Source organism: Brachycentrus maculatus, unplaced genomic scaffold (genome assembly GCF_059751285.1).
Source record: "Brachycentrus maculatus isolate JH-2025_06_01 unplaced genomic scaffold, ASM5975128v1 h1tg000012l, whole genome shotgun sequence".
Taxonomy (NCBI): Eukaryota; Metazoa; Arthropoda; class Insecta; order Trichoptera; family Brachycentridae; genus Brachycentrus; species Brachycentrus maculatus.
The window spans coordinates 1817941-1833753 of record NW_028280766.1 but is presented as its reverse complement, the minus strand read 5'-3'; the positions used below and the strand labels follow the sequence as shown (position 1 = coordinate 1833753).

Below are 15813 nucleotides of genomic sequence, written 5' to 3'. Positions count from 1 at the left end.
CCAGACGTATGTAGGTATTTTGGGAGAGGACCCAAAGAACTAAAACAAATATGTTTATTTATATATATATATATATATATATATATATATATATATATATATATATATATATATATATATATATATATATATATATATGTTTATATATATATATATATATATATATATATATATATATATATATATATATATATATATATATATATATATATATATATATATATATATATATATATATATATATATATATATATATATATATATATATATATATATATATATATATATATATATATATATATATATATATATATATATATATATATATATATATATATATATATATATATATATATATATATATATATATATATATATATATATATATATATATATATATATATATATATATATATATATATGTATATGTTTTATTTAAAAAAAAATTATAAAATTCTAATTTATGGTATTTTTAATTACCTTGCTCATCAATCTTGTTAGAAAGTCAATTCCTGAAAATATAATCAAGTTTTCTTATTAGTCTTTAAAAATGAATATGGTATCGGAGTATTCACGAAATACGTTAATTCCGTACGAAATACGGCAGATTTTTGTCATGTATTATTTGTTACGTACTATTCCTAAGCGTGTGGTGCGTATATTGCTAAACGCGTTTTGTATAAACTGCAAGGATTACTGTAGGGGTAAAGTAATGTAAGCATGTACATAGATGTAAGAACACATAAGTAAATTCACTATCTGAGTAAAATCAAGAATTAAAATCATATACCTAAGTAACTTCTCTCTGATAATTAGAATCAATGAAATGTATAAAATCACGCCTCTAGCGAGATAGCGAATGTTTTTGCCTAGAATTTTCACTCATGGATTACATTAAATTATAGTAACTATAAACACAAAGAGTAAATCCACTCAAGAGTAGGCATAGGCTATAAAACTTGAAGGTTGAAGTTAAAAGTTGAAGCCTGAGTAGGGACATGATAAGCGGTGTTGCATAAGCCTTAGCTAGATTTCAGAGTCACTTGGACGTTAGGTAATTAAAAAAAACGGATTATCGTCATAAACTTCTACATTTTAGAATATTATTTCTTTGCGGGACTGAAAAGTCAAGTTGCTTTTTGTAAATCCGTACCCATTAGAACAGAATGTATAGCATAGTAAAATGTTTTTTAGGTGATATTTTACAAAAATAGTGCTTCATGAATAATCTATACTATGATGAAACATTTTGAAAAATCTGTCACAGTTATTATTACTATTTTCATTTATAAACACCTTTTAAGTTGTATGTAAAAAAATAAAATTTGTATTTCATCTTCGATAAAATGTTTTATTATGATGGACAGAAGAATTTTTAGATAAAGAGAATGAAATGAAGGTAAGTACTTACGAACATTAATTTTGTCTATGTAGTATATGGCCTTGATTACAGCGACTGTATTTCGAAGAGGAAGAGGATCAATTTGCTGACAAATCTCGCAGGCGGTAGGTGCGTCGTGCGGTCGCGGCGTCGTTTATTTTATACATCGGATTTTACTCTCGATTTTAAACATGGCTATGCAACCTCATAGTAAAAAGCGCGTGTGTTATTATTACGACAGTAAGTATGAATTTTTAAAATTTGAATTGCTTGCAACTATGTCGTTTGAAAATTTTGTAGGGAATGCCGGGAAGAGGTTCGTTTTGTGATTAAACGCAACTACTACTCTTTACCAAGTATATTGCGATATTACTTTCTTCATCTATATAATTTTTTGTAGATATGTATGTATTCTTTAAATATAAATAATTGTATTTTTGGTTTTACTGAAAATCTGCACGCTTAACCGAAGTATCCTTTGTTCACTACGGCGTCTGTCGATTAGCCGCTGTTCTATTGGTCCGCTTGTTCCCGCTCATCGCAATGAGCACAGTATACAGGCGTACGAAGCACAAGCGAGCGCGTCAACCGATGATTTTATAGTTAGACGTTCCTAAAATAATTCACGCTTATTTTTTTATTATTAGACATCTCAGATAATGAGGTAGCTCATTATAAAACTTGTTAAATATGATTATTTATTTTCAATAAAATATTTTTACTTCTTTTGGGTATTTTATTCCTTTATTTAAATGCCTTATTTTAGATAATTAGTTTATTATGATATAATTAATTTTTTATTGAAAAATAAATGTAATTTCACGTTGTCGAAGTGTGCCCCGCCGACTTTCGTGGTGCCCCCTAGCAATTGAATTCTAAAGGATATTGTGCAATTTTTCGATGAAGACTATAAAATGCTTTACCTTATGCACCAGTGGATGTTATAGGGATAGAAAGTATTACTCACTGTAGATTTTGTTTTAAATATCTGAAATATGTATAAAATCAATATCTCCCAATTTTTACATTTTTTTAAAAGTGCAATTAAAATAATCGAGTTAAATGTTTTTCATGCAGATAATAAGGAATTGGATATTGAAAGGAATTATTTCATGATTGATATTTTTCGCTTAATTTGCTTCCGTTTGCAACTAACTATTTCGTTTTTAGTTTTCTGATTGGGTATGCTAAGGAGAAATATGGGATTTAACTTCCTTCATGTCTAAGGGGGTTTTGAAATATTATGTTTATATTTCTCAAAAATCTGATAATTCAATATTTCGTTATTTCCATTTGCTATAAACGCTTGTTGAAAAACTGCATTTTACCATCTTGATAAGTAATACACTTCCTTATTAACCTAATCAAACGGAAAATGTTTGAAAAATTATTACGAATGCTGTTAAAAGAAGTACAAAAAAGATTTCACTCTCTTCTCAGTTTCCCATGGATTAATATGTACAATAAGTCCTCAACTTACGTGATTTCGACTTACGTTAATTCATACTTACACAATTTAAAAAAAATGTTTTTCTTGTCGTTTATTCTTTGATTCTCAAATTTATAACAAAAGAAGATATACCATAACAATGGAGACCAAAGTTAAAATTATGAAACAAATGAAAAAGGTGGCTGATATTGCATGCGGTTATAAAATGTGTCATTCTACGATTAGAACAATTATTAATTTGAATTTTGGATTTGGAAAAATATCACTATCAACGCAATCTACGATTATTACCAAAAATACAGGAATATTAATAATAAAAAAGTAGTTTGTACTTAAATGTATATGTACACAGAAATAATAATGTACTTATCTGATTAAATAATAACCTATAAAAATAATTATGTTTTATCAAATACATCTATGTAGATCTGTTCTGTTTTCACAAATGTACTATATCCTTTAAACTAGCGCATATTATTACATACCATATTTAAAATAAATTCAAAAAGATTTTTTTTTGACCTATGGGATTTTTCGACTTACACAAAAACCTTTGGAACGAATTCATCGCGGAAGTAGAGGTCGAAGACTTACTGTACTTGGAATAGGCTCTGCAAGCTACACTACTACCCCCGGATTGCAAGTTTATAAAGATAGTCAAAATCCTCGCTGACTCTCAATGACATCACACGTGATGTCCACATAATTAAAATTTCCTCACGTGTTTTAATAATCATAGTATTTATTTATTTAAAATGTTTCATGTGCATTTGTATGAAGCAATATCTTCCAACCAACCAAAAACTGGGTGGTGATGGTGGGTAAGATTTGAACTGCTGTTTAAAATGATTGGGTAGATAGTGTTTGTACAAATAAGTGGAAAATAAAACAGAATGAGAAATTGTATCATGTAATTGGAAAGTTGTAGTAAATTGATAATAGAAAGGAAAGCTTAGAGAGTATGTATGTATCTGTATGTATATATGTATATATATGTAGTTAAGGAGCTGTCTTGGATAGGGAGAAGATCCGAAAAGGAAGGAATGATGTGATGGATAATTTGGGATTCTAAGGACAGATGGTAATTAATGTTTATTTAAGATATTTCTCAAAGATTATTAGAGAGAGTGCATTTTTACATGGGAGGAGAAAATTCATTCCTGAATTTGGTTGGTCGTATTGAAAAGGAATTATTAATGAATGTTGTGGTGTAGAATGAAACGGAAAGTGTTCTCTCCCAAGAAATGCATTGTCAAATCATATAGTAGTAGACTCCAGGCTCTTTTTGCATTACAGTATTTTATGCTAATGTGTTTCTTTTTCAATAGGTGATATCGGAAACTATTACTATGGACAAGGACACCCCATGAAGCCCCACCGCATACGCATGACTCACAACCTCCTTTTGAATTATGGACTGTACAGAAAGATGGAAATTTATGTAAGTTCATTCGTAAATCATCCTCTTATTGAGATTGGTACCGTCGTTGGCAGACTATTATACTAACGAATGTGAAATTTCCAGCGTCCTCACAAAGCAACAGCGGATGAGATGACAAAATTCCATTCCGATGATTACATCAGATTTTTAAGATCCATCCGACCTGACAACATGTCGGAATACAATAAACAGATGCAGAGATGTAAGTATTCCTGTTTTGAATATCTTTTCAATGTTAATGTAGAATTTAGTCTTCAGCATTGCAAAAATATACGTGCGAGTTCTAAATGCGCGAAGTATACATTTTCCTGGTTAACTGTTCTTAGATTGTTTACAATTTTTAGGACTATTTAAAATCTAGAAACTGAATAAATTGTATAACAGATAGTATGTAGGATTATGTTCATGTCACACACATTGTTGTCGTGCGTTTTTTTCACCAACCCCAACCCTAATTATACTCACAGTGTGCTGTGAATTCACAGTTCTGTTTTCTTAGTATTTTGAAAAAATAGTGTTTTTTTTTCTTTCTTGCGAAAGTGTTTTTTTTAAATGTGTTTTTCACTACCTTCTCTTCAACCGGCTTTTTCGTTATCCGGCCCTGAGTCGGTCCTGTCTAGGTCGGTTAAGACAGCATCTACTGTAACAACAAACCCAATTCCGATCTGTACATTTTTTTGGCATCTCTCGCGCTCTACCAAAAGTAGCAAATAGAACGCTTATGAGCGTCATCCGTTCTCTACCAACAGTACGTGAAAGACGCTTTTAAGTTTTTCCCGCAAACAATGTGCAATTTGTGGATGACATATATTTAATGTTTTTATCATTCATTACAGTTAATGTCGGCGAGGATTGTCCCGTATTTGATGGGCTTTATGAGTTTTGTCAACTGTCTGCTGGAGGTTCAGTAGCAGCAGCAGTAAAACTGAATAAACAGGTTAGTTCAATATAATATGTATAGTAGTCAATAACATGTATTATTTTTCCACTAATTCAATGTAATATAGTAAAACCTAGTCAATTCAGACATATCTCGGACATTGAAATATCACTGCACATCACTCTGTATGTGAAAAATAAGATTTTAAAAATTTATTTATTAGGATTAGTTACTTAAACACGTTGACTGCCACGACGATTTTCAGAATTCCGGTTTAAAATACCAATTCTTTAAAAGTATTCTTTTACTTCTTGATTTTGAATAAATTTTTTATAACTATATTTTCTGTTCATTTATTAATAAATTTTCTTTTCATGTAAGCCAGGATTGATTTTTTGTTCTCTTCCGGAAACCATCTATCCATACTAGCACTGATATAATACTATTGTAGCTGCACGAATATAGCAAGTAAATACAATATGATATAACTCGTACTTGGTAGTCAACGAGTTAAAATTCTTTTTAAATTTTGACCGCTTTGATTTCAACTTGATGAGTCTTTACCATGTGTGTAATATGCAATATTAAAATATATGTTTTTATCTTCTTTTGTTTAATTTCATAGGCTTCGGAGATCTGCATCAATTGGGGAGGTGGTCTGCATCACGCCAAAAAGTCGGAGGCATCTGGCTTCTGTTATGTCAATGACATAGTGCTGGGCATTCTGGAGCTGCTCAAGTACCACCAGCGAGTGCTGTACATCGACATTGACGTCCACCACGGGGACGGCGTGGAGGAGGCCTTCTACACCACGGACCGAGTCATGACGGTGTCGTTCCACAAATACGGAGAATACTTCCCTGGGACAGGTAACTTCATGCAATTCACTCAAATATAATATTGGTTCCAAATTAACAGGGTGTCCTGAATCAGATTCTCAAAAAATATGTTTCTATTTTTTATTATTGCTTAACCTTTCCGGGAGTGAGTTATTTAATTGTATCCATTCTATGAGTGAAATAATTTTTTTTTAATTGGTGAACATATTATGAAAATAGAAATTTTTTCAAAATGGGTAAAAAAAATATTACAATTTCCACGTTTTATCTAAAGAAAACTGGTACCATTATCCAGGGTTTGCAAACTGTCAATTCACACAATTTTTTTTTCAACGTAGTACATGTACTCCATACTCCTGGAGAGGTTAAATCGATAGATCAACTATCCAAGAATATGTTTACGTTGTGACACCCATGAAATTACTTTATTTTTTTGTATTCGCTAAATATATCGAGGTCATACAGGAGAAAGTGACCAAGTGCATTTTTTTTACTATTGACTGTTTGATATCATACTAGCTTAATATTACCCTGAAAAAATCCCAAAGTATTTTAAACTTGAAAGTATAATATATTGACTTGTTAAACTAACTACATTGATGCTTATTTTCTTTGCCAAGCAAAAGTGACTTAAATGGCCCTGCTGAACATTTTATATTTTGTTAGTTGGTCACTTTCTCCTGTACGACTACGATATATAAAACCATACCTCAAAATGCAATAACTTCATTTTTTTCTTTCCTTTCTAAAAAATCACAAAAAGTGCTGTTTTATTACAACATTCTGATTCAGGACACCCCCTTCTTGTATCACACGTAAACACAATATTAGTGAAATTAATTGTTTTCCCTGGGGAACAAATGATTTAACTAAACTAATTTTTGTTGCAGGTGACTTGAGAGATATCGGTGCTGGCAAGGGCAAGTACTATGCGGTGAATATACCGCTGAGAGACGGAATGGACGATGAATCGTACGAGTCTATATTTGTGCCCATCATTTCTAAAGTCATGGAGACATTCCAACCTTCTGCTGTCGTATTGCAGTGTGGAGCCGACTCCTTGACAGGTATAGCTCTCTCATCTTTTTGATCATTATCACAACAGTTATCTTTATTTATTTATTTGTTTATTGAACGGCTAAAGCCTTTAACATACTACATTTATACAGTATCTAATATAAAAATACACTAATAGAGAAACAAAAAGTCTTAAACATAAAATAATAATAAAATAACAAATAGTAAATACTGGTAAATATACGTCTCCTTCACACACTATCAGCGAGCAGCAAGAGAGAGTGAAACACAACGTTTAAATTTATCCATTATAACATGGAGAAGAAATTCTGAGAAAGTACAGACTTCAAGGTGGATAACAATATATTAAATAAATCTACTATCAAAAGCATTGGCTAACATGTGAAGTTGTAGCTTATCAATTTGAAAATGAAGAAACCAACTTGGGAAAAATATTTACCATATTATTTTTCTACATCTCAACATAGATGAAGAAGAATATGGAAGTCTGGGCATTTACGGGGCTTACAACTGTCTTAGGCTGGTTTAAGTGATTACTTTACACTAAAATATTAAATTAACGGTGCTTAGACATACAATATGCATCTGTCACTTGTCCAGTGATATTAAATGTGAGGTGATTTTTACTTTGATTTTTTTTCTCAGGGGACCGTCTGGGTTGTTTCAATCTCACGGTTCGCGGTCACGGGCGGTGCGTGGAGCTGGTGAAGAGGTTCGGTCTCCCGTTCCTTTTGGTCGGCGGAGGTGGCTACACCATCAGGAACGTGTCCCGCTGTTGGACGTACGAGACCTCCGTGGCTCTGGGCTGCGAGATCGCCAACGAGCTCCCCTACAACGACTACTTTGAGTACTTTGGACCCGACTTCAAGCTGCACATCAGCCCCAGCAACATGGCCAATCAGAATACCTCAGAGTATTTGGAGAAGATCAAGAATAGGTTGTTTGAGAATCTTCGCATGTTGCCTCACGCTCCCGGTGTACAGGTAAACAAAAATGTAGCAGCGATGCCCACAATTTCAAAATACAGTAAAATCTCATTTTACATTTTCTACGCAAGCGCGCCCTTCATTGTGTGATAATTACCGAGTTTTGCTATCATGCCGGATGCCCCTAGTTCGATTCCAAGGGGTGGTCAATAAGTGTTTTTTTCATTCTTATATTTATTTCATATTACCTAGGACTACTAGTACCTACCTGAGGTGTAAGACTGATCACATTGCATTTATATAATTAAAGATCAACTTAAAATTGCATCAATTTGATGCAGTGCCTTATGCACCATTGGATGTGTATGAGGTTATGAAGAAGAATAAAAAATGGGAAATATTAATTTTGAAACCTTTAAAACTTATAAAAAAAGCAAAAAAATATGTGATGGGGAAGCCAAATATAAAGTATGCATATGCAAGTTTTCCTTTCATGTTTTTAGCTAGCGATCTCTTAAAATGAAAAAAATATGGAATGTAAAATCGGATGACTTAAAATTTGAGGAAATTTATGTTGATTTATAAATAAAACCTTGTTTTTATTTGTGAAAATTGAATAAATTTGCTTTAGCTGCTTTCTATAAGTAAAATGTATTTGTACAGATACAAGCTATTCCGGATGATGCTGTAAATGACGAATCAGAAGATGAAGACAAAGTAGACAAGGATGACAGACTGCCCCAAAGTGATAAGGTTTGTGTTATTTTAATACATACACGGGTTCAATTGGGATTTCGATAATTAAAGATCTTACTTTATATTTGACTTAAATTGAAAGAAAATTCAATTTGACATTAGCATTTTTTAATAAAAAATAATTCACTCCTTCCATACAAGCAAATAAATACAAAAAAATCATGGCATAATAATAAAATCACTATGAAATTGGTAATTATGATTATTTTTTAATATAGTTAATTTTTTTACAAATAGAAAAAAATTATAGTAACTTTTGAATTAAAAATTCTAGAGTATTAATGATTTATTTTTAGTAATTACGATTTTGTATTTCTTTTATCTTAACACATTTCGGGCGTGTGTTAAGATAAAAGAAATACAGGGATTTGATAATTGTGTACATATAGTTTAGACCTTAACAAAGAGATACAATACACGATACAATTGGTCGGTACACGAATCAATTGGTACAATCGACCGAAAGGGTAGAAAACCTTTCCTGTTCTTATTGTGTTAATTTTATTTAGAATTTGGGGCGAAATATTTTCTCAATTTAATATAAGAAATTGTTTTGTATAAACAACACCAAAAATTCAAAATATTTTAAAAATATCAAATTATCACCTGATTGAAAGAGATTATACATACAGTCTGTTCACAGGTATTTTACCTCTAGCTTTTTTTAAAAAAATTATTTATACTGTCAAATAAATAATTTTAGAAAATGTTCAGTTATTTTTACCTCTACTTTTTTTTATTTTTTTTTAAATTGTTTATACTGCCAAATAGATTGTTAAAAAAAAAAACTTGATGTAAAATAACCGACTGTAGTTCCATTATAGAGAGTCATACAATTCATTTTGAATTTACATTTATCTCATTTTTTAGGATAAGAGAATAGCCCCCGACAACGAGCTGAGTGACTCAGAAGACGAGGGGGCCGGAGGTGGGGCGGGAGGGGGGCGCAGGGACAACCGCTCCTTCAAGGGGACAGGAGCTCCCCGCAAGAGGCCCCGACTAGACAAACAGGAACCCAACACGCCCATCAACAGTGCCAAGGAAGAAGTTAAAAGTAAGTACACAATCTTTCAAAAGTACGTACGTGAAAAAAATAGATTTATCTCCAAATAATTCCATAATCAAAAGGAGCACGCTAATTCAATGTAAAAATCCATCCATCCCAAATAAAAGGATTTTTTTGGTATGTATCTCAAGATATAATGAAATATATACTTACAGAATATAGGATATCTCAAAATTGTCTATTTATGGATTATAATGGAGGGATTTTTTCACATAGCTCGATAAATATTTAAAGTACGAGTGATATTTTGAGTATTTACATATAGAAACTATAAAATATTGATTGTTTTGCGATTATTCATTCATTTTAAAAAGACATTAATGAGACGATAATGTTTATTCTAGCCGAAGAACCAAAAGACGAGATGAAGGTAAGCAGTGCGGAAGATAGTAAAAAAGAATCTGCGGCAAATCCCTGATGATCGCAATAAGTGAATTTTCATATTACCTCTAAGTAACTGTGCAGTATCCAATCAAAACTAAACCATTTATCAAAATTGAACTTAATTTTAAGTAGATATTTTTCCAATTATTTAATTAAATTAATGTGTGCACGTGCGTTGAGATTCCGAGGGACATTAATTGTATTTTCTGAAGATTTAATATTCTTCAACATTTTATGATTAATTTTAAAGGTACAAATCGGCTGTCCAAATTTAAAACACAGTAAGGGACATTTTTTTGTAGTAGGTTTTTTTTTGCATTTTTGGACTAAGTAGACTCTACTAAATATCCTCCTCTCTAATAAATGCAAAAAAAACCTACTACAAAAAAATGTCCCTACTGTGTTTTAAATTTGGACAGCCGAAATGTATGTTGATTATATGACAAACATGTAAATTATTTTAATACTATAACCACCTAGCCTTGTATGGTTATGGCTTAACTTGTGTGTTGAAATGCACATCACATAGTCACTTTTCTCCCCTACACGTACCATAGATCTGGGATTCTCTCGCCTGAATTGATGCAACATTATCTTGAAGGCAAACTACGGGAATGTCTCGTGCTCAATATTATAACGAAAGAATGCTATAAATTCAATTCCTATGTTGATCTGTACAGGAATCGAACGCAGGACCTTGTGCATAGTTGTCTAATGATTACCGCTGTAAGGGCATATTTGGAATTATACCTATTTTATTACTGGATTCAATCTCTTGTAATATGCAAAATAGGTCGCACGTTATACTGTGCGTCAATCAGTTTGATTTTTTTAATCAATCTGCTCTTTCTACGAAGTGATATCTCCGCCCGTTCAGCGTATTGATTCGTGCACGGTGATGAAAGAAGAGAAATAATTGATTTACACAAATATGTGCTCAAATAATTACATATATACTTATATGTCATTGAGAAAATTACTAACATATTATGAATAAGTAGGTGACTGGCCATACCGGTCAGAAAACATCACAGCACAGAAAGGAAGCATTTTTCTAATTAGTAATGTAAGGATGACAAAAAATTGAAAGATTTTTTTTTCTCCAATGCTAACTTTATAATGTGCTTTCCATTATGAAATATTAGAAAAGTTTTCCGAGTAATGTTTTTATTTATTTATAAATTGGTAAAATTATTTTGATCTGTACCAGTCGTATCTGAGTCAAGATTTTATGTATCGGAAGTTTTTTTCATTTGTGGACATTGGAAACAAGATCAGGTTCAAGATAGCCAGATTACATTTTTAATAAATAAATAATAATCATTGTGAAATTAAAACACCAAATTTCGAAACAGTGTGATATGAAGAGTGATTTTATTTTTAACATTATAATTTTACTTTACGCTGATTTGTACTTGTTAATTTTAACTGATGTTTATGCTGGATATTTCAATTAAATTATGTAGGTACTTGATTATGTATTTCAATGACTCACTAAAAGTTTATTAATTATAAATTTAGGGTATCGAATTTTGCTAAAAAAATCAAATTGCACCAGGTTATAAAGTGGCCATTTTTCCTTACTGTCCAAGCACTGTAATTTGAGTTAAGTTTTGTCAATATATATTTTGAAAAAAAATACATGTGGCAGTTATTTGAACTATAAAAGTTTATAATTAATTATTGGGGAATAACATATTTGAATCTTGAATTATTGGCACAATTTAATACCAAGATCAATCTTGGAACCTTCAAAGTGGTAATAATTGCATTATTAATTATGCTGATTGATTGATTTTTTAAAAAAATATTGCCTTAAGGAGAATAAATATATTGGCAATGATTTGGAAGACCTTCGGTTTTACTTCCTCATAACTTTCGCAATGTTGTAAATCATACAAATCCATTTCTTTTCAAAATATAATTGACTTATTAAACACATCTAAAACAATAAAGAATGATTTCACAAATGGCAAATTGTATTTTTTCATTAAATTATTTAAGCTTAATCTTCGATCCAGTGTGTTGTATGTAATCAACAATTATTTTTGCTTGAAAAATTAACTTTAAATGATGATATGTATTTTGTGTGACTGGTAACATTAGTACATATTAAATATTAAGGAAACATCTGATGTGTAAAAAAATACTAAATATTTGATTTTGATCTCAAATATACTTATATTAGAAAAATACGAACTATCACCCCCTCGAGTCTAGAAATATAATAAAGAGTTATTCTAACACAAACCACATTTTTTAATAAGGTGAAAAGGACACTTTCATAGTGAAAAAAATATTTATTGATTGTAAATGATAAAATATTGTCCTCTAAAAATATCATTTGGTTTTATTTGTTACGTATTATGAAATATGTATCAAAAAAATTGTGGATGTATATTACATACCAAATCTGGTTTTCGTATGTCAATAACAGTATTGTCTCGTAGAGAGCATTACTGTGGATTTGAATAATTTATAAGTGGACTATCATAAAAATTATATTTCCTAACAATCAGGGAAATATTTTCAATAAATTTATATGAAACAATTGAAGATAATTCCTCTTTTTACATCAGTTTAAGATCTACAAAAATTGCTGCACTAGACTCATGGAAATCAAATGTAGGATTACTACGGCTAGCACTTCCATTATCATCTAAATTTGAATGCTGTCCAAATCTTTGATTTATTTGTATGCTCTGTTAAAAATCTCAAGATTGAACAGCACCATGTAAAACATATGTAATGTATTGTGTATTATCTTCTATTTGTATAAGGATAAAATAATAATTGTAATTTTTTAAATTATATTTTATACTTCCATCAATTTGTTTTTTTATTATCATTCGACAATTAAAAAAGAACTTTACAGGTATATTTTATTTGATCTAAAAACAGAATATTGGCCATCTTCTTGAAATTGGGTGAATGGTTAACAAATTGTACACAAAAAAAGGAATTTAAAGGTGGAGACTGACCGGAGCATTTCGTCGTAACATCGCTCGCGGCGAGCATCACCGAGCATCCGAAAATATGAATGGAGCCCTCGGCTCGGTGTGCTGACTGCCTGAATGCTCGCATCGTAACGTGTTACGTTATGACGAAATAAGAAAGAAATTAACCCAATCCTTATCCCTGTGTCCTACCCTTATGTAAAAATCATAATTTTACCAACATCCCCTTATGCTAAAAAACTGAAGCAGACAATTTTTTAATAGAGAGATAACAATTCATTTTATCGGATGAGATTCTCTGGCAGTTGATATTTAGGAGTACTACCTGTAGTAAAAATAGAATATTTGGATTGTCTCTGGTATATCTGCTTTTTATTGGTTAATTAAAGTAATGCCGATTTATGTTAGCGGTCAAAAAGTAAGGTTAGGTTAATATTAGATAAAAAATATCATTTTACCTTTTCATTGACAACCATCACGTAATACCGATAGGAAAAATGCTAGATGATATTTGGAGGATGTGTTTTGTGATTGGCTGGTTTTTTACTGAAGGTAACTAATATTTCACAGATTATAAGAATATGGCCATAGATTTAATTAAAAACAGATTCAATAATAAATGGTAAAATTGCTAGCAACGAAGAAAGTGAATAAAATAAAAGATATCTGGTTAGTAAATTACATATTTATTAATATAACTAATTAGGCGTACTTCGGGGAGTATTCCTTTATCACATTTTACTAAATACATTATGTTACATAATATATAATTCTAATAAATTATTATTGCCATAATAAACATTGGTCATATTTTTGTATTATTGAAATAATAATCAGTTCAAAAAATAAATAAATTACCCAGGTATACAATATGGTAGAATATGTCAAAACACAGAGCTGCTCGTAGCTAACGTAGTGTAGGTCATTTTTTAACAAATTGATTTGGTGTCAACATTTTTTTGGGACTAGATACATATATGTTGCAAATATGAAATCACATTTTCATTCTAGTGACAAGATGGACTCTAAACTAGCCATTTGCTTGTCTGGTAATATTGGTCCTCCCAAGTAGCTAAGTGGGTTCCTAAATATTTTATTCTTTCCATAAAAATATGATTGGTTTGCTATGATTATCTTTCTTGGAGGCATCTTACTGTAATTTTCATTGGGATCTGTAATGGCAAAAGTTCATAGAAAATTATATAAATACAACAGATCAAAAATAAACATTTTTGCGATGAAATAACTTTTTGATAACAGATCTTTTTTGAGAAGGGAATTTGGCAGTATTGGCATTTAAAAGACTGGTTTACAGTTTCCATAAATAGCGATGGAAAGTTATTTCCATCTGATAATTATTTTTCCTTTTTTCATAATTTGATCTAACAGCAAAATTCAAAAGGATATTTTTGCCTATTTTTTTCTTGTTTGTACAAACTTGAATGAAGTCAATTGTGTGAAAAAATTCTGGTAAAGCTGGCCCCAGAAAATTTTACCATTAAACATAATATTTGCATATTCCTTTGTCATATTTTCTTAACAATTGCCTATTTTTTTATTAACTATACCTTACAACCAGGTCAAGTTGTGGCATTACCAACCCAATAAATAACTCTAATACTATTTATTAGTATTTGTAAAGTATCGTATTAAGGTATTCATAAGACAGCATACAGAAATATCTTACTTGATGTCTGCATGCTGCGAAATACATTCCTATAATATGGCAACAGTAAGTATGTAATCACCATTCTGTCCATGGTTAAAAATCGATATTTACTTTGATTTTAAAACTTTGACATATTTTATGTGACAAGGAACGAACTGAATGCGATTTCTACCGCCAATGAATTTGCTATCAAATTTTTTGAAGTGATAGCTAAAATAATATCCTCGTCATGTGTGATTAACATGTGAATCAATTGTACAAAATATGTAGAATTAATCTTACCTATTTTAATATATTCCGGGCTTTCATTTGTATTGTCTTCATCCTGTACAAAACATTTCAACACATTAGTTCACAATGCATAACTTTATACGGTTATCAAGAATTATTTTTGTTTATTTGTTTTGGCAGTAGTCATCTTTAAATTAAAATTTTCAAATAAAAAATCTTAATTAATATAATTATATTAAAAAATATTTGTATGTAATACTTTGTAATTGACCGAGGTTTGATTTCTAAACAAATTTAATCAAAATGGATTTTTTTAAAAAAGTTACACCAAACAAGAAGATTAACGGAACAATATTTGAAGAATATAGCCATAGTAATTATTAGTAACATCAATGAAAAGTATTCCCACCTGTTAATCCGTCAACCATTATGAAGAGACAACACAAAAGGCTTAGAAACGGAAAGAAAACTCATACATTTAATAGTAATAGTCCTTGGTAGAAGAAAAAGATAGATAAACTACTAAGTATGTACAAGGTTCAACCCGTTATAGAGTTATGATCAGAAGAGAGATATGATGGAGATGAAATGAGGGGAGGTCTCTTATGCGTTGGACGCGAGTAATTCATTGGATCCGTGCTCGTCGATTTTGTACGGTAAGGGCGTTGTTAGTGTCGGAGGCCCTCTCGTAATCTTCCGCTGGGGTCGCTGCGTCACCTGTTGTATAAATGCTAATATGGGTTAATTTTAGGTTTAAATATCACATTTACAACTTATAACTATAGTATATAATGT

At 30.7% G+C, this 15813-nt stretch overlaps 2 protein-coding genes across 3 annotated transcripts in view; one reads left to right on the top strand and one right to left on the bottom strand.

Annotated features, from left to right (window-relative positions):
- Positions 1-1449: 1449 nt before the first annotated feature.
- On the top strand, positions 1450-12991 carry HDAC1 (histone deacetylase 1). The gene is made up of 11 exons (XM_088263075.1): positions 1450-1621; positions 4160-4272; positions 4357-4474; positions 5109-5209; positions 5778-6021; positions 6882-7058; positions 7675-8012; positions 8619-8708; positions 9582-9765; positions 10122-10411; positions 10581-12991. Exons 1-10 carry the CDS (start codon positions 1573-1575, stop codon positions 10193-10195), a joined length of 1488 nt encoding a protein of 495 aa, XP_088119201.1. The 5' UTR covers positions 1450-1572; the 3' UTR covers positions 10196-10411; positions 10581-12991.
- Positions 12992-13998: 1007 nt separating this feature from the next.
- Positions 13999-15813, bottom strand: part of axo (axotactin) — a 51464-nt gene continuing 49649 nt past the window's right edge. The window contains exons 30-31 of one of the 2 annotated variants that reach the window (XM_088263051.1): positions 15070-15112; positions 13999-14290 (exon numbers count right to left, since the gene is read on the bottom strand). In XM_088263051.1, the coding sequence (XP_088119177.1) occupies positions 14121-14290; positions 15070-15112 (213 nt within the window). In that variant the 3' untranslated portion in view covers positions 13999-14120. Of the gene's footprint in view, positions 14291-15069; positions 15113-15476; positions 15736-15813 lie in introns of those variants that run through there. The other variant, XM_088263062.1, reaches the window with a different exon arrangement.

Coding starts and splice junctions, on each gene's coding strand:
- HDAC1 (XM_088263075.1), top strand. CDS start 1,573: ATGGCTATGCAACCTCATAGTAAAAAGCGCGTGTGTTATTATTACGAC. Junction 4,273..4,356: donor ACAGAAAGATGGAAATTTAT/GTAAGTTCATTC, acceptor TGAAATTTCCAG/CGTCCTCACAAAGCAACAGC. Junction 7,059..7,674: donor TGGAGCCGACTCCTTGACAG/GTATAGCTCTCT, acceptor TTTTTTTCTCAG/GGGACCGTCTGGGTTGTTTC.